The following is a 25883-nucleotide window of genomic DNA, read 5'->3' as shown; positions in this document are numbered from 1 at the left end:
TGCAGATCTGACCTTTGCATTCCCTCCCTTACCTCACCCTGTCCATGGATATCTCTGCACGTTTTCCCATCATCCTTAAATTGAAGGAAGCACTCCAATTGTAAAGAATTAGTAAATTAAAATTTATCTTGTGATGTTAGAAATGTTAGTGTATTTACCATGTTGCGGGACTATGGTTTCTATACTTGTGACCTCTGAAACTAGTAAAGAGGAGCTCAGTAAAATGAACTCCTTTATAAAAACTAGAATAAAAAAGGAAGAGAATGTGCAGAACAAATTGCTGGCTTTAATTTTCTAAGCTGAACTAGGCAGAAGGTAGGTTAGCCACATTTTACACTATCCTTCTGCTACAGTTTCAGGACCTGTCTATGCTGTCTGGCAGAGGAGTGTGGATCACAGGACTTGCTGAATAGCATTAGGGTTCATTCACACATACTAAGAAGCAGTAAAACTAGGAGGCTGAGCTACCATTTTACCACGTACCTGAACAAGCGCAAAAATAGAATTGTATAGAATGTAGTGCATATCTGCAAGATGCCTTGGGTGATCAGTTTATTGGCTCTTTAATCAGAATCTCCTTTAAGGTGGGAGTGCTTTTTGTACTGTGACCAGCCTCTTTAAGTTTCAGCAAGGCAGCCTCAGAGGCCCTTTTTTCTCTCCCCACTCTCCAAGACAACTGGATGTGGGCCTGGAGAAAGGCAATAAGTAAAGTCATGTTTTGCTCTTGCGATTCCTGCAGAAGAGCCACTGCCTGTTCGCTGTACGCCTGCGCATCTGCCAGAGTATCCAACTCCTGGTGGCAAACCACCAGCCCAGCAAGCACAATAAGTCTGTGGCTAGACGCCCACTTCGGACAAAGCTTTTCTTGGAGGCGCCAGCAGTTTGTCCATTTGGGGAGGGCTAGATTATATAATCCTGTACATGTAAGCTGCTGGGCCTTCTGCATGTCACCCAAGTAGAAGAATCCCAGGAACTGTGGAGAATATCGTAGAGTGGGTAATGAAGACACATGGCAGAGGAACTGCTCAAAGGCACGACTGCGTTTTGCAATGGTTTCTGCTGTGAAGTTCTTATTCAGACGCTTACGAGGAAAAGACACATTGTTCATTTCTTCAGGATAATGAGAGCGTAGACTTTTCCTCAGTCGCTCCAGATCAGAGTATCGACAGGTGACAAAGGCTGGTGAAGGATCATATTTTCCTGATTCTAGAAGGTAAATGGTGTACATCTGAAAAATAAAAAAAGAGGGTAGATTATCATTGCTTGTATAATGCTACACTGTATATGTTCTTCACTGTGAGAGCAGTAAGGATGTGGAATTCTCTTCCACAAGCAGTGGTATCAGCAGGGAGCATTGATAGTTTCAAAAAACTATTAGATGGGCACCTTAAAGACCACAACATACAGGGTTATACAATGTACAGTTAACAGCAAACGCACACACATCATAGGTTGAACTGGATGGACTGAGGTCTTTTTTCAACCTCACTAACTATGTAACTAACTATGTAACTATATTTAACAATGGGGAACCCTTAAAAAATAGCTTTCAGGCACCTGATCTTCCTCTGCTGCAGTTTCACTTTAATTTACAGATCTCCCTACCCAGGTACTGGAAAGTGAAAAGAAAAGCAGTATACGGAGGAGCTCAGCTCTTACGGTCCCTCTGATTTTGCCTCCTATCAGCATGGCTTCTTGCACTGCAGCCCACATTGGCTTCTTACCAGACTCTTAAGCTTTGCTGTACAGGAATAGCAAGAGGCGTATATCAAGTCACATTCAGGTACAGTGCCTTGCAAAAGTATTCGGCCCCTTGAACTTTGACCTTTTGCCACATTTTAGGCTTCAAACATAAAGATATAAAACTGTAATTTTTTGTGAAGAATCAACAAGTGGGGCACAATCATTAAATGGAACGAAATTTATTGGATATTTCAAACTTTAACAAATAAAAAAACTGAAAAATTGGGCGTGCAAAATTATTCAGCCCCCTTAAGTTAATACTTTGTAGCGCCACCTTTTGCTGCGATTACAGATGTAAGTCGCTTGGGGTATGTCTCTATCAGTTTTGCACATCGAGAGACTGAAATTTTTGCCCATTCCTCCTTGCAAAACAGCTTGAGCTCAGTGAGGTTGGATGGAGAGCGTTTGTGAACAGCAGTTTTCAGTTCTTTCCACAGATTCTGGATTGGATTCAGGTCTGGACTTTGACTTGGCCATTCTAACACCTGGATATGTTTATTTTTTAACCATTCCATTGTAGATTTTGCTTTATGTTTTGGATCACTGTCTTGTTGGAAGACAAATCGCCGTCCCAGTCTCAGGTCTTTTGCAGACTCCATCGGGTTTTCTTCCAGTAGTGGTCCTGTATTTGGCTCCATCCATCTTCCCATCAATTTTAACCATCTTCCCTGTCCCTGCTGAAGAAAAGCAGGCCCAAACCATGATGCTGCCACCACCATGTTTGACAGTGGGGATGGTGTGTTCAGGGTGATGAGCTGTGTTGCTTTTACGCCAAACATAACGTTTTGCATTGTTGCCAAAAAGTTTGATTTTGGTTTCATCTGACCAGAGCACCTTCTTCCACATGTTTGGTGTGTCTCCCAGGTGGCTTGTGGCAAACTTTACAACACTTTTTATGGATATCTTTAAGAAATTGCTTTCTTCTTGCCACACTTCCATAAAGGCCAGATTTGTGCAGTATACGACTGATTGTTGTCCTATGGACAGAGTCTCCCACCTCAGCTGTAGATCTCTGCAGTTCATCCAGAGTGACCATGGGCCTCTTGGCTGCATCTCTGATCAGTCTTCTCCTTGTATGAGCTGAAAGTTTAGAGGGACGGCCAGGTCTTCGTAGATTTGCAGTGGTCTGATACTCCTTCCATTTCAATATTATCGCTTGCACAGTGTTTCTTGGGATGTTTAAAGCTTGGGAAATCTTTTTGTATCCGAATCTGGCTTTAAACTTCTCCACAAAAGTATCTCGGCCCTGCCTGGTGTGTTCCTTGTTCTTCATAATGCTCTCTGCGCTTTAACCGAACCTCTGAACTATCACAGTGCAGGTGCATTTATACGGAGACTTGATTACACACAGGTGGATTCTATTTATCATCATTCGTCATTTAGGTCAACATTGGATCATTCAGAGATCCTCACTGAACTTCTGGAGAGAGTTTGCTGCACTGAAAGTAAAGGGGCTGAATAATTTTGCACGCCCAACTTTTCAGTTTTTTATTTGTTAAAAAAGTTTGAAATATCCAATAAATTTCGTTCCACTTCATGATTGTGTCCCACTTGTTGTTGATTCTTCACAAAAAATTACAGTTTTATATCTTTATGTTTGAAGCCTGAAATGTGGCAAAAGGTCGAAAAGTTTAAGGGGGCCAAATACTTTCACAAGGCACTGTATATGGGCTGCTTGCATGTAAAGCGGAGCTCCAACAAAAAGGGGAAGCTCCGCTTGCACCCTCCCCCCCTCCACTGCCACATTTGGCACTTTTTTGGGGGGGCGCAGGTGGTGCTGGTACTTCGTTTTGACAGCTCCAAACCTCCCTCTCAGTCACCCCAAACTGAGCCAGAAGTTGCCCCCCCCCCTTTTCCCCCAGTCTTCTGGGACACATCACAGAAGACCATTGACAAAGTGCAGCACAACTCGCACATGCGTAGTAAGAAACCGGCTGTGAAGCCACAAGGTTTAATTTCCAGTTTCCCTTACTACAGATGCCAGCACCTGAACCCTAAACCGATTGAAGAATCGGCTTAGATAAGGATATTATGGGACCCATGGGCTTTTATATTAAAAGCCAGCAGCTACAGTTTTTGTAGCTGCGGACTTATTTTTTTTCTGAAGGAGCCTGGAGCTCCTCTATATTGATTACAAAGTTGCAATAATTTGGGCCTGTCAGTTTTTTAGGCAGACCTGATCGGATCCTCCATGCATCCCTATGGGGCAGCAAATGTCAGCGGAGATATCTCTGCTGACACCCGCTGCTGAAATCCGGACGGATGGAAACCCTATTTTCCATCCGTCCAGTGGATCGGATCAGATGGGATCGGATAAGAACAGACAAGCGGTCCGTTCTCATCCGATTCCCCCATAGAGGACAGCGGGGATTTGACTGCTCCGTCGCCGCACACAGAGCGGAGACGGAGCTGTCACCTGCCTGCTCAGCCGGGATCGTCGGATCGATCCCCGCTGAGCAGAGAACGCACCACTCCGGACAGCGGATAATGTGAAAGGACCCTTAGATCTGTTGACATTTATGAAATTTCGCTTTGCCTGGCTGTCACACTGTTCTTATTGCTTCTGTATTGGAGTCAAATCCAGAACTTTGAAAATAATGAATAACAAATTGATTTTGGCTTCTTGTGGTCTGCGTACTTGTTCCAGGACAGGGACAGGTTTGTAGCCACTGGTTTAATCAGGCAATTACTGTTTTCAGAGGGGAGGTCAGCAGTGGCAGTTCCCACATTTCTCACACGCTCAGGTTGACTTTAGAATTTAAAAAAGAGAATGGGGGAGGGTTAGAGCCTCAGTCAAGTTTTCACTGCCATCTGTGTCCTTAAAGTGGAGTTCTAGCCTCAAAACTAAAATTTGACATCCGCTTGCTCCAAGTAACCTGGAAAAGAATTGGATAATCACAATTTTTTTTTTGCTTTACTTACCTTGTTTTTGAAGAAAATATACTTACCTTCCTTCCACTCCCTCTGCGGCCGTGGCTCACGCCGTGACTTCCTGCTTGCATTGACTCCTGGGAGCCGAACATCATCGCTCCCAGGAGTCAAGGCGCCTGCACCGGCCCTGCTCGTGACTTCCGATGCAGGCGTGTCATTCCCTGCTAAACAGCTTCTGGGCATGCCCAGAAGCTGTGCAGGGATGACGCGCCTGCACCGGAAGTCACGAGCAGGGCCAGTGCAGGGCATTCTGGGACTCCGGTGTCACCGAAGAGGACGCCAAAGAGGACGCTCTGGCTTCAGCTGCCCACACCTGAGATGGCAGCGCTGGACAAGACATTTCAGGGTAAGTATTTCTTCTAAAAGGTAAGTGAACCCGGGGGCAGTTCAGAGGCTATCATTGCTTAAATGTACTAGCCCTGACTGTACTGGGGTATTTTTATCGAAAAAAAATTTGAGACCAGAACTCCACTTAAATGAGGAGAATTCCCTCGACTTCCAGTCCCTCTGTAATAGGGAGAGAAATTAGGAAGCAATCTCATCCACAGGATAAAAAAAAACCCTCTAGGGAAGTAGCTGCTCTATCAGTTGAGCTTTAAAATCGGTGGAGTAATACTTTATTCAACTTTGCATAATAATCCCTCCCTTTTTTAAAAAAAAGCAGAGGTTTTTAAAAGAAGCTGAAAGTAAGACTGACCTTTTATAAAATATGACCAATGTTGCCAAGACCTGCATTTCACATTGACTGGTAAATCCAGATGTTGGATAAACCACAGTGATGTTGGCTTGCTCTGGCAAGGTTTGCAGTGTATTCAAAACCCTAACAATTAACTTCTCTTATTTGCTCCCTTTTGGTCTATTAAATGGATCAATTACATTTTTTTTATATCTGCTCTCATCTGTGCAAAAAAATAAACTGTTGATCTTGCCAGAAATCATGTGAGCTGATAACTTCCTGTGCCATTATCAGTTGTCATTGTGGTCAGTGTCTTTTCCTGTAAACTCTGACACTTCTTTAGTTACTAAAGTAAAAATCTCCCCTTAATTAAGGTTTCATTTTCCTTGCAGGTTACATCACCGAGTAAAGCTTGCAGCAACTCCCCAGTTTATGTAACAAAATTATATAATCCTGAAAATTGTAATTTTATTGTGGAATTAAAGTGAAGGGTTCAAAGGCATGATCTCTGTGTAATTCATATAGAATGAATATCTATGAAGACTTTTTAAACATAAATGACATATTTTTCATAAATTTGGTTCAATTCACAAAGCTGTACACAGGAATAAGGATTTTCAGCCATATGACTGAGGGCCTGCTTTTTCCATACAAGTCGATCGGAAAGAGAAAGCTGCTTAATTCAGGATGCTACGAATTTCAGCCAAACTTAAAGTTTACTTTTGTTTTCCAATAGTGGCTGCTATCAGAACTGTATAAACTCTATGTAGCATGAGCTACATCCAGTGCTGTGTTCTGGCAGCGGTATGAGGACTTCATGTCCTGTCCAGAACAAAATGGAATCAGGCCAAGTTGCTGCTTAGCCATTCACAGATAGCTTTGTTATTTTATGAATGAATACAAGGCTCTCTAATTGGCATGGAGAGGCCCTCAAAATCTCTACCTCAGCTAATCATGGGACACACTGTATCCATTAATAAAAAACAAAGCTTCCTGTGAATGGCTAAGCAGCGCTCATATTTTGTTCTGGGAACAAAATGGGAAGTCCCCATACCACTGCCACTACACAGTGCTGTGTACTGATGCTACATACAGTATATATATAGCAGATGCTACATTTTATACAATGCTGACAGCAGCCACATGTATTCCTGTTCCCAACACAAAGAACAAGTGCTGCTCAGCCATTCACAGGAAGCTTTGTATTTTATGGATAACACAATGCTTCCTCCGATTAGCTGAGGTGGAGACGGATGCCATCTCTGCCTCTCCACCTCAGCCAATTATAAAAAGCCTTGTATTCATCCATAAAATACAAACCTTTCTGTGAATGGCTAAGCAGCTCTCAGCCAGACTCTATTTTGTTTTGGGAATGGGACAGAAGTCCCTATACCACTGCTGGAACACAGAGCCGGTGCTTCTCTGGCAAACAGTCTAGGGCAGTGGTTCTTAACCTTGTTGGAGGTACTGAACCCCACCAGTTTCATATGCGCATTCACCGAACCCTTCTTAATTGGAAAAATAAAATATGATTTTTTCGAATTCAAAACATAGGTATATATTATTTTAGGTATATATTTATACATAGGTGCACAAAATGAACAAAACCATGAAAGAACAAAACCCTTAAGAACAAAGAACAAAACCATTAAAACATGATTTTCACACAAAAACAAAAACATAATAATGAATATTTACTGCAAATCAGTGTGACGTTGTATAAAATACCATACATATACATATATATATATATATATATATATATATATATATATATATATATATATAAAATATATATATAAAATATATAATCGCTACAAAAACAATATACCAGCAATAACTTTTTGTAGCTGCTGCATTTACTAAGGTGAAACTCTACTTTTAAGTCCCCATGGGGCCCTAGGCAGATTACCAGTTTCGGGCCCCCATGCAATAACACTGAGCACTGACCATTTGCATGAATACTGAGCACTGACCATTTGCATTAACACTGACCGCTGACAATTTGCATGAATACTGAGCACTGACCATTTGCATTAATACTGACCGCTGACAATTTGCATTAATACTGACCGCTGACAATTTGCATTAATACTGACCGCTGACCATTTGCATGAATACTGAGCACTGAACCCTCGAGACTGACTCACCGAACCCCTGGGGTTCGATCGAACCCAGGTTTCACAAAGTTTAACAGACACTCCCTCATTGTGGAAAGTGGGGGTGTACAGTCATGCTGATGAAGGCTTTTCTGAGGGTATAGCAGATTTCCTACCACAGACTTTACAATTAGGCCTCTAAAACTCGATTTTTTGGCCACTTGCACACACCCCAGGAGAAAAATCAACAAAAGAGGTGATACTTAGTAGACCTTTCCTAGACTTTTTGCCCTGACGGAGAAAAGGACTTTTGCCTCCAGTGACATTCTTGATAATGGTATCAAGGGTCTGTTCGAAGAGATGCTGTCCCTCAAAAACACACAGGTCAGGTGGATTACAGGGGCATAGCACTCCCGAAGCTAGGCCCAGAAAAAGGAAGCTCTGGATAGCTGCAATCAGAGACTAGCACTGATGCAGCGAAAAGTCCTGTTAGAACTACTCTTTTTTTTTTTTTTTTTTTTACCAACAGAGCTGAAAAAAAAGTGTCAATACTTCTAAAAAAGCAAAAAAAATAAAAAAAATGAAAACATGCTGGTAGTGAGAGGCGTTTTGCTGGCTTTTCCTATGATCCCCCCACCCAATGCTTTGGTAGGCAACAGTATACTCCAAAACGTTAACCTCTCTGACCCTCAGTGGACAAGAAAGAAAAGTGTTTTTTTGTAATGGATTAATATTTATGGCATTGCAGCATAATCATAAGGAAAAAAAGGTGGGTCTGCTTGCAAGAAAACAGTGGGAAGGGGACAGGTCAGCTCAAAGTAGTTTTTGCAGGCACTGGCATTTTTTGGCGTTGGCCCAACATGCTCTTGGCACAAAAGCTACAACACAGAACAAGCCAAGTATGCAGAGATTGAACATTAAAGAAACTTGTATGGAAACAATACATAGGGCTAACATTGCTTTACTATTTTGGTGACCTGCTAGTTGTCATTCTAATCCAAATTGCCTATCTGAACCAAGCACAAAATCTGATCACTTTTGCTGAAGTTTTTATTTCAGTAAAGTGTATTTAAGCAGTCAATGTATTGCCCAGTTTTGACTTTTGGCTGACTTTGGGTGGTTGATTGAAATTGACTAAAAATAGCCATGTGTATGGCCAGCTTTTGGGTTGGCGGAGTTTATAGTCAAGGAAAAGTCACAGAAATGAATATGCAGATGGGGGGTAATTCCTTTAGTCACAAAAAGTCAGCCGCTGTGTCCGGTACAGGGATGCACGCAACACCTGTACATACCTAGGTTGGTAAAACATGGCTCTGCAGAGCACGAGTCAAATCAACTCTTGTGATCGAGGCCTTAAGTTGATTGACAATGGCTCTCAGCAGGAGGCTCGCTATGAAACTGCAGCCACTCGTAGTAAGTATAGCAGCTGCACTAGCTAAACAGGTCAGATATACACTGCTCAATGTGGAAGAAAACGAATAGCAGATCACATTGAAGTGATCCTACCCAGATCTTCTGCGAAGCTGCAGAGGTTCCAATCTCGGTCCCTTCTCCTGTTCCTCCATCCAGTTGCCTCATCCATACCTCTACCCTGTTGATGGTCTACAGAAGGGGTCTTCAAACTATGGCCCTCCAGTTGTTCGGGAACTACAATTCCCATCATGCCTTAGTCATGTCTGTGAATGTCAGAGTTTTACAATGCCTCATGGGATGTGTAGTTCCGCAACAGCTGGAGGGCCATAGTTTGAGGATCCCTGGTCTACAGATACAGATGAAGGTTCCAACGAACCAAGGGACTATGCACTTCTCCTAGGAGCGCCATATGTACTGTGTACTTGTACACTCTTTGGATTAGAAATACACTGAGGATGTGCTGTGATTAGCATTTTTTTTTTTTTTTTAACAAAGTAAACGCATTTTGAGACATAAAATACTTTTTGCTGTAAACAAATGGGTTTTTAATGGAGTGTGTTAAAATAATTTAACCACTTGCCGACCGCTGCCCGACTATATACGGCGGCGGTCAGCCCCTCACAGGCAAAGTGACATACCGGTACGTCACTAGCCTGTGAGCCAATAGGGGGCGAGCGCGCACCGTCGGAGGTGCGCTCCCGTCCCCGCTAGTTCCCTAAGTAGCCTGCGCGTGTGACCGGCGGACCCGATGTCCGCCGGTCACTCGCGATCGTCGGATACAGCGGGAGAAAGGCAGGCGGCTAATGTAAACACAGCCGCCTGTCATTCTCCCTGTGTAACAGCACAGATCATACGGTCCTGCTATGTAGGACCGTTGATCTCTGCTGTTACACACACAGCCACATCCAATCACAGTTAGAAGCACGCCCCTAGGGACACACTTTACCCCTCCCTCTCCAATAAAGTTAACCCCTTCCCTCCCAGTGTCATTTTTACAGTAACAGTGCATATGTATAGCACTGATTACTGTAGTAATGTCACTGGTACCCTCAAAAGTGTCAAAAATGTCAGTCAAGGGTCCGATCTGTCCGCCGCAATGTCGCAGTCCCGCAAAAATCGCAGATCGGTGCCATTACTCGTTAAAAAAAAAATAAATAAATAAAAATGACAAAAATCTTTCCCTTAGTTAGTAAACGCAATAACTTTTGCGCAAACCAATCAAAATACACTTTTTGTGATTTGTTTTACCAAACATATGTAGCAGAAAACAATATTGGATTAAAATGTTAAAAAATTTTGATTTTTACATTTTTTGGGGGGGGGGGGGGGAATTTAATATAAAAAAAATGTGAAAAATATTGTTATTTTTGCAAAATTGACGCTCTTTTTTTGTTTATAGCGCATGATCAAAAAATTGCACAGGTGATCAAATACCACCAAAAGAAAGCTGTTTGTGGGAAAAAAAGGACGTCAATTTCATTTGGGTACAGCGTCGAACGACCGTGAAATTGTCCGTTAAAATCACGCAGTGCCGAATCGCAAAATAGGCCCTGGTCAGGAAGGGGGGTAAAATCTTCCGGGGCTTAAGTGGTTAAAGTGTGTGTGTGTATTTTTTTTATTAAAACAGGAAACCTATCCTTCTTTCCTTTCAGTCCAAGTTACAGGTTACAGATTATTATGCAACTTTAATTAGATCCAGTTTGCTTCCTCAGCAATTGGGCGTATAAATTCCCCAGTTGTGTGGATTGGTCTTCCTTGCACTACAGGTTCAGTGACTTGTGATGAACCAGACTCACCGAGGGCTGACGAAGTGTGTACAGAAATGAATATTATGTTAGAATGCTATAAATGATGAGCTGCTTGCCATTTCTTTCATCTAGGAAGGAAGGGGGGTGGTAAAGGCTGTAGAGTACATGTGATGTTAAATTGCAGAACCATGGAAGCCACATTCCTCTGCAGATATGCTTAATCCACTACTACAAACTGAGTTTGCATTTTTTAGTCACAAGGATATTCAGGGGCGTAATATTGGAGAGAATGTAGTTGTCAGCAACCTCTCTACCTCTCCAGACAGCTGTTGACTAAGGAACCTGAGCTACGACCTGCTAAACTTCCCAGTCAATGTAAACAGCCTGACGTGGGACTTCCCAGGGTGACATCCCCAGGTTAAGGGCCAATTCCTGTTAACTGCCAACACCATGTCAAAAAGAGTTCCTCAGTGAGCAGTGAGGGCAAGCTCATTAGACAGGGACCTTGCACTTGGCAATGATTAGCCCTGAAGTCCAGCTTTTGTAGCATACTAAAACTAGTCTTACAGACACATACAGAGAAAGGTTTTATAGATAAAGGAAAAACCAGACAGCCATCCGCTCTTAGGCCAGACATTTTAAAGTGATTCTAGTGCTATATAAAATCTTTTAAAAAAAAAATCTCTATAGAAACAACCTGTCCAACCTCTGATCGGCTATGGCCTTGTTTACATGGCCAACCCTCCAAAAGAAAAATTCACAGAAAATCTCTTTTCAGAGGGACGTATATTAGCATTTTAGAAGAGGAGATGCTGCCACCTCCTGAATGCCTGCGAGGGGAATTTGCACGTTAACACCATGCTGCAACCATATGGCCAGTGTTTGCAGTGTGCTCCCATCACCTGTCAAACTTGACATGTTGAAATTTGCTGCAGCCATGGCATTTGTACAAACCCCTGCAGCTGCCATGGTAGAAGGCTGGTCAGAGGAGGGATGGGTGTAGTAAAAAATGCAAATCAACCACCTGTTTGCACCACCCCTTTGCTGCCCATGTAAACGAGGCCTTAAAGCACTACAGTTGAAGAAATTTCTGCATCGGACACTTCCAGGTAAGTCCGATGCCTTGAACCATGCTGCCAGGTTCACTGGTTTATCTACGGTTCTCTGTGGTTCCTCTCACCAGTTTCTAAATCGCTATCCTGTGAGGGCCAGCGGATGGTACCACAACATGCAGCGGGGGACCAGGCATCCGATAACCCCTGAAGTGTCAGATGCCCTGCCACTAATCTTTATGTTCTGAAAGCTCTAAGGAAGCTGAAAACCTTTTGCTTCAAAACACTTCTAATGCCTCGTACACACGCAACGATTATCGGCCGACCGATCGGCCGACTTTTGTCCAGTGTTGTTTTGTTGGTTGAAATGTGCTCTACACTGCACACGAATTTTCTCGGCCAACAAAAACCAACTTCAGAAGTGATGTCATGTTCTGGTTTACTTTCCGTGTTTTTTCTTATCTGAGCATGCCCAGTCTTGCTCATCAGATTTTTGTCTGCCGAAATCTGTACTGACTGACGGAAAATCGGCCGTTGTGTTGACGGCCAACAAAAATTTTATAGCCTGCACATCAGATTTTATTCGGCCGAAAAGTCGGAATTGGTTGTCGAAAGCATCATACTAACAAGCCGAAAATCGGCCGATCGGACATTGGCCGAAAATTCACGGCCAACTATCGATGCGTGTGTACGAGGCATAAGTGTGTCGAATGCCTGGTCACCAGCTGTGGCCTGTGAGTCCATCCATCATTATCTAGATCACTGTTGTGTCCTGCAGTGATGTAGGGGCCAGAAAATGGGACCATAGCAGGGGATCATGCCTCAGAGCACTCCCGGAAGTGTTGGATGCAGAAGATTCTTCAGCCACCATAGCTCTTCAAGAGAAAAAAATAAAAAATAAAATAAAAAAAACTTGCACTATGGACTAGAGGGCTGCATTGGAATTGGGCTCTCGCGGGACCCAATGCAAATCTTGCAGGAGCGGGCGGTTTTACCTCTGCTGCGGGCGGGAGTGGGTGATCAAAAAATTTTGTGGAGACCCGCAGGGAACAGTGCAATTTGGTGTAATGTATTTTCCGGCGTATAAGACGACTTTTTTTTATAATAAAAAAGATACCCCAGAAATCGGAGGTCATCTTATACGCCAGGTACTGTAACTTCAGCTAGTTACAGAACATCCCTATTAAAAATGTTAGCCCGCTGGATGTGTATACAGTACCTTTGGCAACTTACAGAACGTCCCTGTGCTGTAATACAGCATGTACCATGCTGAGCTAAGCGGTGTATTCCATTAATGCATACAAAGCCTGCTTGGATTGGCTGAGTCAGAGAGGCGGGCTTATACAACCTTTGCCAATCCGAGCTGGCTTTGTATGCATTAATAGAATACACCGCTTGCCGTGATTGGCTCAGCAAGGTACATATAGAGTATTACAGCACAGGGACGTTCTGTAAGTAGCCAAAGCTTACTGTATACACATCCAGCGGGCTAAACTATTAATAATAGAGAAGTTCTGTATGTAGCAGAAGCTACAGTACATATTAGGGCACATCCAGCGGGCTAAATTATTTAATAGGGACGTGATGGCTCCACTGATGTTATGAAATGGTGTTGCCTCAGAAGAGGGGGTAGTCTTATACGGCGATACGGTATAGGGCAAAACCGCAGGAGTGGACACAAACATTGCCGGTGCGGGCGGGAGTGGAACACAAACATTGCGGGTGCGGGCGGGAGTGGAACACAAACATTGCCGGTGCGGGCGGGAGTGAAACACAAACATTGCGGGTGCGGGCGGGAGTGGAACACAAACATTGCGGGTGCGGGCGGGAGTGGAACACAAACATTGCGGGTGCGGGCGGGAGTGGAACACAAACATTGCGGGTGCGGGCGGGAGTGGAACACAAACATTGCGGGTGCGGGCGGGAGTGGAACACAAACATTGCAGGTGCGGGCGGGAGTGGAACACAAACATTGCAGGTGCGGGCGGGAGTGGAACACAAACATTGCGGGTGCGGGCGGGAGTGGAACACAGACATTGCGGGTGCGGGCGGGAGTGGAACACAAACATTGCAGGTGCGGGCGGGAGTGGAACACAAACATTGCGGGTGCGGGCGGGAGTGGAACACAAACATTGCGGGTGCGGGCGGGAGTGGAACACAAACATTGCGGGTGCGGGCGGGAGTGGAACACAAACATTGCGGGTGCGGGCGGGAGTGGAACACAAACATTGCGGGTGCGGGCGGGAGTGGAACACAAACATTGCAGGTGCGGGCGGGAGTGGAACACAAACATTGCAGGTGCGGGCGGGAGTGGAACACAAACATTGCGGGTGCGGGCGGGAGTGGAACACAGACATTGCGGGTGCGGGCGGGAGTGGAACACAAACATTGCAGGTGCGGGCGGGAGTGGAACACAAACATTGCGGGTGCGGGCGGGAGTGGAACACAAACATTGCGGGTGCGGGCGGGAGTGGAACACAAACATTGCGGGTGCGGGCGGGAGTGGAACACAAACATTGCGGGTGCGGGCGGGAGTGGAACACAAACATTGCGGGTGCGGGCGGGAGTGGAACACAAACATTGCAGGTGCGGGCGGGAGTGGAACACAAACATTGCAGGTGCGGGCGGGAGTGGAACACAAACATTGCAGGTGCGGGCGGGAGTGGAACACAAACATTGCGGGTGCGGGCGGGAGTGGAACACAGACATTGCGGGTGCGGGCGGGAGTGGAACACAAACATTGCGGGTGCGGGCGGGAGTGGAACACAAACATTGCGGGTGCGGGCGGGAGTGGAACACAAACATTGCAGGTGCGGGCGGGAGTGGAACACAAACATTGCGGGTGCGGGCGGGAGTGGAACACAAACATTGCGGGTGCGGGCGGGAGTGGAACACAAACATTGCAGGTGCGGGCGGGAGTGGAACACAAACATTGCGGGTGCGGGCGGTCCTGGTCATACATTCAGCGGGTGCGGGTTTTTATAAAACAGTCCCGTGCAGGGCTCTACTATGGGCAGCATTAAGCATGTAAAATGCTTGCCATGGTCACTTTAAAGGTCTGTTTAAAAGTTATCAAGACATTATACAACTGCAGATTTAGCTAGATATAATAGGGCAGAGAAGAATACACTGAATAGAAATCCGGCTAGTGCTAGAATTATTATCTCTACCACCACGTATTAGTTGATATCATACAGGTCATTAGGAAACATACATTTTGCAGTACTCACCACATATTTGGCATGAATGTCACGCACAATATTAGCCTCCGTCACCTCAAACGTCAACCTGATGGGCACGCTGTGTTCATGAGTATTTGCCCACATCTCTCGCAGTTGCTGTGTTAGAAGAGGATGGGCATTCGGTTCCTCCAGCAATCTACCTTCTGCAAGAAATAGAATGTTCAGATACAGTAGATTGAAACACAATTGAAAGGTGTCTTTAATATGAATGTGGTAGCCACACATGTTCAATCCGCTTTAGCTTTCATACCATATATGGAACTATCCAAATAGGCATGCCCTTGTACTACATGTTTGCTCCTGGAGATAAATGGTAGAATCAGATTGTAATGTGTATGGTTAGCGTTGTTCAGTAGGAACCCCACGGCAATGGTCTCAAGAGTAGGGGTGCTAAAGACAAAGAAAAGGGATAGTCTGGGTAAAAGCCAATTACCTACCAGTAAGTTTTTAGATTGCAGGATAAACCATTGCAAATTGAGGGAAAACATCCACCAAAACTTTAATCGAAAGTAAATGTAGTTTAGCACACGTAAGATCAACATATGAACAATTAAAAGACCCCAAAAAATGTTGGAAGATAATTGAATAAATGTGTTCAATAATGAAAAAAGTTCTGTGAAAAATAAGAACATGAAAAACAAACATGAGTATGGTGAGCTTCTTGTTGGGTGCGTTGGCAGCCCAGTTCCAATGAATAGGCTGCTTCATGGTAACACCCATTAAAACATTAAAGCCCAGTACACATGTGGAGATTATCAGATAACTGATTGTCCATTTTGTTTTACATGCTAGTCTCATGTAATCTATTGTATTGTATTTTCGGACGTAAACTGTACTGATTAACCACTTCAGCTCCGGAAGGTTTTGCTCCCTTAATGACCAGGCCATTTTTTGTGATTCGGCACTGCGTTAACAATTGCGCAGTCATGCGACGCTATATCCAAATATCCATTAACCACTTGTTGACCAGCCGCCGCAGATATACAGTGGCAGGGTTCCGTGAAACGACATACCCGTATGTTGATCCGCGTAAGCAATCATGGGGGCGCACGCCCATTCACCAGCAGGGAAGCTGATCTGGGGGTGTGGCGGCCGCGATTGCCGCCTGGCACCCACAATCGCTCCCCGTGGAGACAGAACGGCGGTCTGCTGTTGTAAACACAGCAGACCGTTGTTCTGTCAGCAATCAACAAAGGAATCCTGTGTTACTCCTATTTAGGAACACAGGTCTCTGTGTCGATTCCATAAGCCCATCCCCCCAGTTAGAAAACACCCCCTAGGCATACATTTAACCCTTTGATCGCCCCTGGTGTTAACCCCTTCCCTGCTGGTGTCATTAGTACAGTAACGGTGCATAGGTTTAGCACTATTGTAGTAATGTCACTGGTCCCCCTGAAAGGGGCAAAAATTTCAGTTAGGTCGCCGATCTATCTGCCGCAATGTCCTATTCCCCCTAAAAATAGCTAATCGCTGTCATTACTAGTAAAAAAAAAAAAAAAAAAATAATAAAGATCTAAATCTGTCCCCTAGCTTGTCGACGTGATAACTTTTGCGCAAACCAATCAAAATACGCTTATTGGGATTTTTTTTTTAACCAAAAATATGTAGCAGAATGCACATTAACCTAAAATAGATGAAAACATTTTTTAATTTTTTTTTTTTTTTATTATAGGAATGTTGTATAGCAGAAAGAGAAAAATATTGTTTTTGTTTTTTTTCAGATATGTCTTTTTGTTATTAGCACAAAAAAAAAAAAAAAAAAAGCAGAGGTGATCAAATACCATCAAACGAAAGCTCCATTTGTGGGAGAAAAAGGACATCAATTTTATTTGGGTACAGCGTCACAAAAAATGCCCTGGTCATTAAAAGGGGAAAATCTTCTGGTCCAGAAGTGGTTAATCTAGTGCTAAAGAAACCCAGTTATGAAAATCTGAGGCTCCACTGCTGACAATTCATTCTTACAAATGCTAGTTGTCAGGCAGTCTGATTTTCTTGCTTTGATAACTGAAATCACTTGACCAGAACAAAGTATGCAGATAAGAAATTCTGACTTTTCTGATCTGCATACTTGTTGCGGGGCAGTCACTTAATTTTACTAACTATGATAAATTATAAAAGCCAGGGAACTAGCATTTTTAGAAGCAGGGTAGTAATGGAAGCTCTCCTATATCCTTTCCCATTGACACCTTTGTCACAAAAGAAAGGAAGCTGGGAAAAGTCTCCTATGGTGGCACAGGAGGAATAAACTATTAAAGCGGTTGTATTCCATGTGTAAAAAAAAAAAAAAAAAAAAAAAAAAAAGCAGGACAATGGCATAATGTGCTAGTATGCGGTGCATTACGGTGGCCCGGACACGGCTGAGGGAGCTGACATGTTCCCTCGGCGTCTCATCCGGGTTCGGCGGCTCCGGCGCTGTGAGCATGTGCGCGGGAGTTCACTTTCTGGCAAGGAGCTTTGAAAGTCCGGCAAGATACGCTGGACCTTCAGAGCGCATGCGCCACTGGTGTCAGCGGCTGCATGCAGGGTGAATATCTCCTAAATTGTGCAGGTTTAGGAGATATTAATTTTACCTACAGGTAAGTCTCATTATAGATTATAGGCTTACCTGTAGGTAAAACATTAACCACTTTACCTCCGCTCACATGGAGGCTACTGCGGCAAAGTGCCGCGATCCCTGTCCAGCGACGTAGACCTACGTCGCTGGACTCCGCCCCTTGTGGGCGGCGCTCGCGCGCCGCCAGAGGCTCGCTTCCGCTGTGTTCATTCACAGCGGAAGTCGGGCCAGCGGAGGAGCAGCGACGATTGCCGCTGCTCTGCCCCGATCGTCTGGGATCGAGTCTGGAGATCCGCCCGCTGTGTGTAAACAGAGCGGGCGGATCTCCATAGTGACAGGGACTGACAGATCGGAGTGTTCAGCATAGCTGGACATCCGATCTGTCCTTGTGTCACACAGTCACCTCCCCCCCCCCCCACACGTTAGTAAGCACCAGGCATATATTAACCCCTCCCTCTCCAATAAAATTAACCCCTTCCCTGCCAGTGTCATTTTTACAGTAACAGTGCATATATATAGCACTGATTACTGTAGAAATGTCACTGGTACCCCCAAAAGTGTCAAAAATGTCAGTCAAGGGTCCGATCTGTCCGCCGCAATGTCGCAGTCCCGCAAAAAAAAATAAAAAAATAAAAAAAAAAATCGCAGATCGCCGCCATTACGCGTTAAAAAAAAAACACCAAAAATGACAGAAATCTTTCCCTTAGTTAGTAAACGCAATAACTTTTGCGCAAACCAATCAAAATACGCTTATTGTGATTTTTTTTACTAAACATAGGTAGCAGAAAACAAATTGGCCAAAAATTTAAAAAAAATTTGATTTTTACATTTTTTTTGGGGGGAATTTCATATAAAAAAATGTGAAAACGATTGTTATTTTCTCAAAATAAACGCTCTTTTTTTGTTTATAGCGCAAAAAGTAAAAATCGCACAGGTGATCAAACACCACCAAAAGAAAGCTCTGTTTGTGGGAAAAAAAGGACGTCAATTTCGTTTGGGTACGGCGTCGCACGACCGCGCAATTGTCAGTTAAATTCGCACAGTGCCAAATTGCAAAAAGTGGCCCAGACGTAAGACAGCAAAATCCTCCGGTGGTAAAGTGGTTAAAAAGCGGAGTATACTACCACTTTAACAGGAGTTCTAGCTTCCTCCCAGTCTATAAAAAATGGTTTGTAAGTGTTGAGGAATTCCCTAATGAAGCATAATGCAGAAGAAAAATCTGGCAGATGTTGTAAAGCAGGCCATACATGATGCGAATTTCGTTAGAAAATCGAAATTGCCAGTGAATTCGAATGATTTTCGTATCGTTAGTGTGGTATGTGCAACATGCGATTTTCGTACGACAGCAAAAATTCACATATCCAACATGTTGTTTTTTTTTGCGAAAATTGGCCAAATTTTGTATCATTAATGGGGGAGTTGTATGATTTCACCTAACAAAACACAGAACAGTAGGGAGTGTGTCCAGTAGAGATGTGGTTAAAAGGCACAAAAAATAGTGTTTGGAAGTACGATTTTCGGATCACATTGATGGTACACTCGATGATGTACACGAGTGCCACTTGCGTTTATCGCACGATAAATCGTACGAAATTCGAAACGTCTATGGCCTGCTTAACTCTCCCTCACTTTGTTAACAAAAAAAAAAAATCCAGTTTAATTGCTTTTGTAAAACAAATCCAGTTCCATCCCCCATTTCCCCCCTCAGATCTTTTTTTTTTTTTTTTTTTTTTTTTTTTAATAAAAAGCCTCAGTGAGGAAAATTATTATTTGATTCTCTTTTGCAAGTTTGCCCACTTACAAAGCAATGAAGTAAGAAATCATAGGTGTATTTTAAATGCTAGAGACAGAATGTAAACCAAAAATCCAGAAAAAAAAATAAAACACATGCAATAAATTAAGTTACAGTTCAGTGAGTAAAATAGTATTTGATCCCTAAGCATAACATGACTTAGTACAGGGTTAAGTATAGGATTAAGATCTGGAGACTGGCTAGGCCACTCCATGGCCTTAATAGGCTTCTTCATGAGCCACTCCTTTGTTGCCTTAGTGGTATGTTTTGGATCATGGTCATGCTGAAAGACCCATTCATGACCCATCTTTTCAGGGTTCTGGCTGAGGGAAGAAGGGTCTCTTCCAAGATTTTTTTAATACATGGCCCCATCTATTGGCCTCTTAACCGGTTACAGACCGCCGCAAGTACATATACTGCGACGGTCAGCCCCGGCCAGGCAAAGTGACATACCGGTATGTCACCATCCTGGGAGCCAATAGCGGGCGAGCGTGCGCCGCCGGAGGTGCGCTCCGGCCTCAGCTCGTTCACGGACACCTCCGTGCGTGTGACCGGCGGACCCGATGTCCGCCGGTCACTCGCTGTGAAGGGAGAAAGGCAGGCGGCTAATGTAAACAAAGCCGCCTGTCATTCTTCCCTGTGTAAAAGCACTGATCTAACAGTCCTGCTGTGTAGGACCGTTGATCTGTGCTGTTACACACACAGCCACATCCCTGCACAGTAAGAAGCACGCCTCTAGGGGCACACATAGTCACTGCATCTCAAATAAAGTTAACCCCTTCCCTGCTAGTGTCATTTTTACAGTAACCGTGCGTATGTATAGCACTGATTACTGTAGTAATGTCACTGGTACCCCCAAAAGTGTCAAAAATGTCAGTCAAGGGTCCGATCTGTCCGCCGCAGTGTCGCAGTCCCGTAAAAAAAAAAAAAAAAAAAAAAAGCACAGATCGCCGCCATTACTCGTTAAAAAAAAATCAACAAAAATGACAAAAATCTTTCCCTTAGTTAGTCCACGCTTATTGTGATTTTTTTTTTTTTACCAAACATAGGTAGCAGAAAACAAATTGGCCAAAAATCTAAAAAAAAAAATTTTGATTTTTACATTTTTTGGGGGGGGGGGGGATTTCGTATAAAAAAATGTGAAAAATATTGTTATTTTTGCAAAATTTTCGCTCTTTTTTTGATTATAGCGCATGATCAAAAAAAAAAAAAAATCGCACAGGTGATCAAATACCACCAAAAGAAAGCTCTATTTGTGGAAAAAAAAAAAAAGGACGTCAAATTCGTTTAGGTACAGCGTCGCTTGACCGTGCAATTGTCCGTTAAATTCAAGCAGTGCCGAATCCAAAATACCCCCTGGTCAGGAAGGGGGTAAAACCTTCCGGGGCTTAAGTGGTTAATGTGGCATGTTGACCTGTACCTTTAGCAGAGAAACAGCCCCCCAAGTATAAAGTTTCCACCTCTGTACTTGACTTTAGAGATGGCGTTCTTATGGTCATAGTCAGCATTTTTCTTCCTCCAAACACGGCAAGTCCCCTTCCTCAAGAAGACACATGCACAGTCATGCCAATGAACACCTACATGATTAAAGGAAGGATTGGGAGAAAGTGCTGTGGTCAGAAGAGACAAAAATTGAGCTATCTGGCATTAACTCGACTCGCCGTGTTTGAAGGTGGAAAAATGCTGACTAGGACGGTTAAGAAAACCATCTCTACAGTCAAGCATGGAGTTGGAAACATGATGCTTTGAAGCGGTTTCTCTGCTAAAGGTTCAGGTCAACATGCCACATTGATGGGGGGCCATGTATTGTAAAATCTTGGATGAGAACCTTCTTCCCTGAACATGGGTCGTGGATGGTTCGTCCAGCAGGACAATGACCCAAAACACACCGCCAAGGCAACAAATGAATGGCTGAAGAAGCACATTAATGTCATGGAGTAGGCTAGTCGGTCTCCAGACCTTTATCCTATAGAAAATTTATGAAAGGAGCTGAAACTTGGAGTTGCCAAGTGACAGCCAAGAAACCTTAGGGATTTAGAGAAGATCTGTAAAGAAGAGTGGACCAAATCCCTCCTGAGATGTGTGCAAACCTGGTTACCAACTACAAGAAACGTCTTAACTCTGTGCTTGCCAACAAGGGTTTCTCCACCAAGTCCTAAGTCATGTTTTGCTTGGAGATTAACCGCTTGCCGACTGCTCACAGTATATTTACTGCGGCAGTCAGCCCCTCACAGGCAGAGTGACGTAGGTCTACGTCGCTCGCCTGTGAGGCTCTGGGGAGCGAGCACGCGCCCACGGAGGCGCGCTCCCGCGCGGTCACGGACCCCCCCCGCGGGTGTGACCAGCGGACCCGATGTCCGCCGGTCACTCGGCGATCGGCGGGGGAGAGGGAGAATGTCAGGCAGCTTGTGTAAACAAGCCACCTGTCATTCTCCTCGCTGTAAAAACACTGATCACATGGATCTACTATGTAGATCCGTTGATCAGTGTCCTTACAGCTCAAGCCACAGCCAATCACAGTAGAAAGCACGCCCCTAGGGACACACACAGCCCCTCCCTCCCAAATAAAGTTAACCCCTTCACTACCAGTGTATTTTTACAGTAACAGTGCATATATATAGCACGGATTACTGTAGAAATGTCACTGGTAACCCCAAAAGTGTCAAAAATGTCAGTCAAGGGTCCGATCTGTCCGCCCCAATGTCGCAGTAACGCAAAAAAAAAAAAAAAAAAATCGCAGATCGCCGCCATTACGCATTAAAAAAAAAAACACCAAAAATGACAGAAATCTTTCCCTTTGTTAGTAAACGCGATAACTTTTGCGCAAACCAATCAAAATACGCTTTTTGCGATTTTTTTTTACCAAACATAGGTAGCATAAAACAAATTGGCCGAAAATTTTAAAAAATTTTGATTTTTACATTTTTTTTGGGGGGAATTTCATATAAAAAAAATGTGAAAAATATTGTTATTTTTGCAAAATGTACGCTCTTTTTTTGTTTATAGCGCAAAAAGTAAAAATCGCACGGGTGATCAAATACCACCAAAAGAAAGCTCTGTTTGTGGGAAAAAAAATTTGTTTAGATACAGCGTCGCATGACCGCGCAATTGTCTGTTAAAGTCACGCAGTGCCGAATCGCAAAATACCCCCTGGTCGTTTAGCAGGAAAATCCTCCGGGGCTTAAGTGGTTAAATACTTCTTTTACTCGTTAAATTGCAAATTAATTGATAGCATTTGTTTTATGTGTTTTTTTCTGGAATTTTGGTTGACATTCTGTCTCTATCATTTAAAATACACCTATGATAAAAAATTATAGACCCTTAATTTCTTTGCAAGTGGGCAAACTTACAAAATCTGCAAGGGATCAAATAATTTTCCCCACTGTACATTCTTTTGTGGCAATATTCAGGCCCATACTGTGAGGTCACACACAGGTCTCTCGTTTACTCAGTCCTTGTCCACACATCAGGATTGATTCTGTGTGTCCAGCCTGTGTGATGGCGCGCTTGCAGGGAGAGTGTCCATGACAGCCTGATACCGCAGAAGATGGGTTGGATGATGCTGGCCTATATTCAACCCAGAAGGGGAGCAGCACTGGAACAGGCAAAGACAAGTCTGTGGGGCACAGGAAATTGCTGGAGATAGGGAGAGTATTGCATAAAAAAGCTGCTTTTTTTTTTTTTTTTTTTAATAGGTACATAGCAGCAAAATAGAAAAAAAAACAAAAGGAGAGTTGCTGCTTTAAAATTCACACAGGTCCTATAATGGGCAGCTTGATATGCAGTCATGGGCGTCCGCAGAACTTTTTTCGGGGGGGGGGCATAATTTTAAGGTCACCTATGCTCCGCCCCTTTTCAATAATGTCATGAAGGGGAGGGGCTTAGTCATTATACTTATTTTGAGTATATTCCCTTAAAGCATGTTATGGTCAGTTGACGTGCCTCCATCATCCGCAGCCCTCCTGTCCTCCTCTGTCCTCTCTCCCCCCTCCCTCCCTGCCTGTCTGCTCCTGTGTCAGTGCCCACCCCCCTCCTCTCCTGCTGCTGTAGTTTCATTTAAAGTTTCATATCCTGTCTACGGTCTGTTTAATAATCCTGTGTGCCCCTGTGTCTGTTTTTATAAAAATAAGCCATTCTTTACAAGTATAGAGTGCCACTCGCCGCTCACGTGACCCGCCACCTCTCTCCTCCTCTCCTCTTCCCCTCCTCCTCCCAACTGACATCAGTGAGGAATCCTTGGTCCCGCCCGCTGCAGGCAGCTGTCAGCCGGAGAGAGGAGAGAGCCGACGGGTCACGTGAGCGGCGCTCGGCCCTCTGAAAACTGGTAAAGAACAGCTTATTTTTTTAAAACACAGACACACATGATTATTAAACAGAACAGACAGGATGGTATGAAGTGGCTTAACAACCACTTAAAAGGGGAAGTTGAGATTCCAAGGGGGGGCATTTTCCCCCCCCTTGCCCCTACCTGCGGATGCCCATGTATGCAGTTTCCATGTTTGTCCATGCCCTCCCCCCACCCCCCCCCCCTCCGACTGCTGGGTCAGTAAGGGTGTCCCCAGCTGAATGGTTAATAAACATCCACATGACAGTAAGCTAGTTTTCCAGCTTTGCATGGTTAATACAAGCTAAAGCTCCGCCTTCACAGTAGAACGCACCAACAAAACTATTTATCTATTGACCATACTTGGGGCTTTGAAGTAGCATCCAAATTTTCAGAACAAGCATCCAGCGTGTGCCCCTTTGGTTGCTTGTTCTGAAAATTTGGACGCTACTGCAATCAAAAAAAAAAATTGTATCTACAGTATTGAGATATAAGTTGAGATGACATTTTCTTGTCCAGCAAATCAGTACCTGTTCCATCGCTCTCCTCAGAGCCCAGACTGTCTTCACTCAAACTAAGGGTCCCACTCAGCCGTACTGCCATGTCTGGTTCATCCACCAACTCTGCAGTCTCTGGCGGTTCCTCAGGTGGTCCGGGGCCCCTTTGATCTTTAAGTGTGGAAGGACGGAGACGCTTAAGAAATTTGGATGCCATCTAGAATGAGATTTAACATCGGAGTCTTGGCTGAAAAAAAAAAAAAAAAAAAAAGGATTCTCTCATGACTTTTAGCTTCTCTAAAGTGACAGTCACAAATCTTAAACTTTCATTTAACAGATTTGCCTGTATAAGAAACAAATTACTTACCTCTACCGCTGCCTGCAGCGCTGAACACAGCTTTGATAAGGAGGAATCGCCTGCTGAGGTTTTTAAGAAACGAACACTTCCTGGAGTGTCAAATCGCCTGTTCCCCTGCCGTTTTCATGGTACGTCCTGCTGACTGCCACATGACTACTGTGTTCTATAGACAAATGCCAGTCAGTGGGAGGAACCAGTAAGTGCTGCAGGGGAATTAGAAGATAAACACCCCCAAAAAGAGTCAGCTTCCCAGCAGAATTTATTGGATAATTCTCCAGAGAGGTGTTCATCCATTTAGGAAGAAGTAAATACATAGACCTAGATAGGTAGTTTTGTGCTCAGCCAGCAGGCACTTGTGATTGTGGATTACTGTGCCTGTACCCCTGTGGTCAGACTGACGGACTGACATGCCCCCTGACCAGCCCCACCTTCTGTTTGGAAGCTACAGGACGCTGTGATCATCCCCGGGAGAGGCAGAACGTCAATCTACCTATGTGAACAAGGCAGATTGCCGTTCTGTCAGCCATGAACACAGATCTTAGTGTTCATCCAGTAAGTCCATCCCACACACAGTTAGCAAGCACCCCCTAGGGATACTCAACCCCTTTGATCACCTCTGATGTTAACCCCTTTCTTCCCAGTGTCATTAGTTTAGTGACAGTGCATTTTTTTCTTTTAGCACTGATCACTGTAAAAATGTCACTGATCCCACAAAAAAAAAAAAAAAAAAAATCGCTGATCACCGCCATTACTAGTATAAATGCTATAAAAATATTGCATCGTTTGTAGACACTATAACTTTTGAGCAAATCAATCAATTTACACCTAATGGAATTTTTTTTTTTTTTTTACCAAAAATATGTAGCAGAATACATATTGGTCTAAATTGATGAAAAAAAACAAAAAAAAAACGCAAAGGTGGTATCAAATACCACCAAAAAAAGAAAGCTATATTTGTGGGAAAAAAGGACATCAATTTTTTTTGGGTACAGCATCGCATAACCACGCAATTGTCAGTATCGCACTGGGGGTAAAGCCTTCCGGGGGTGAGGTGGTTAAATGGTTAGCAGTAGATTTTTGTAGGTTACTGAAATGCTTTGGGATAGGCAGGGTTCGCATTCACTTAAATAAAAACTAGAAGGGCAAATTTGACTTCTTGAAATAACACAGAAGTGTGAACAGGAAAGTTCTAAATATTTTTGCAAAAAACACACACACACCACACACACACACACACACCTTTTTTGGCCCTACTACTCTTATGGATCACAGGAGGGCAATTTATTCTACACTCAACCTTACAGTCGGAATCCACCAAGATGCTTGTATCAACAGCTGGTTCAGCCTGTCAGCTGTGCCGCTGGGAGACTGAGCCAGCCCCTCCCTTCCCTCCCCAGCGCTCCAGTGAGTACTGGAGGGGCGGGGCAGGGCAGGGCAGGGGCGGGGCAGAGCAG

The 25883-nt window shown here is 44.0% G+C and overlaps 1 protein-coding gene across 1 annotated transcript; it reads right to left on the bottom strand.

Moving 5' to 3' along the window:
• Positions 1–543: 543 nt before the first annotated feature.
• On the bottom strand, positions 544–24288 carry LOC309566773 (sorting nexin-21-like; the record flags this gene model as incomplete). The annotated part of the gene is made up of 3 exons (XM_082272068.1): positions 544–1228; positions 14893–15047; positions 24105–24288. The coding sequence occupies 3 exons, from the start codon at positions 24286–24288 to the stop codon at positions 548–550; spliced, it is 1020 nt and encodes a 339-aa protein (XP_082128194.1). The 3' UTR covers positions 544–547.
• Between the last annotated feature and the right edge of the window lie 1595 nt (positions 24289–25883).

Source organism: Pelophylax lessonae (assembly GCF_965119305.1).
Source record: "Pelophylax lessonae genome assembly, chromosome: 11".
In the NCBI taxonomy this organism is placed as follows: Eukaryota; Metazoa; Chordata; class Amphibia; order Anura; family Ranidae; genus Pelophylax; species Pelophylax lessonae.
Note: the sequence above shows the minus strand (reverse complement) of the source record. Positions and strands in the feature narration are given on the sequence as shown.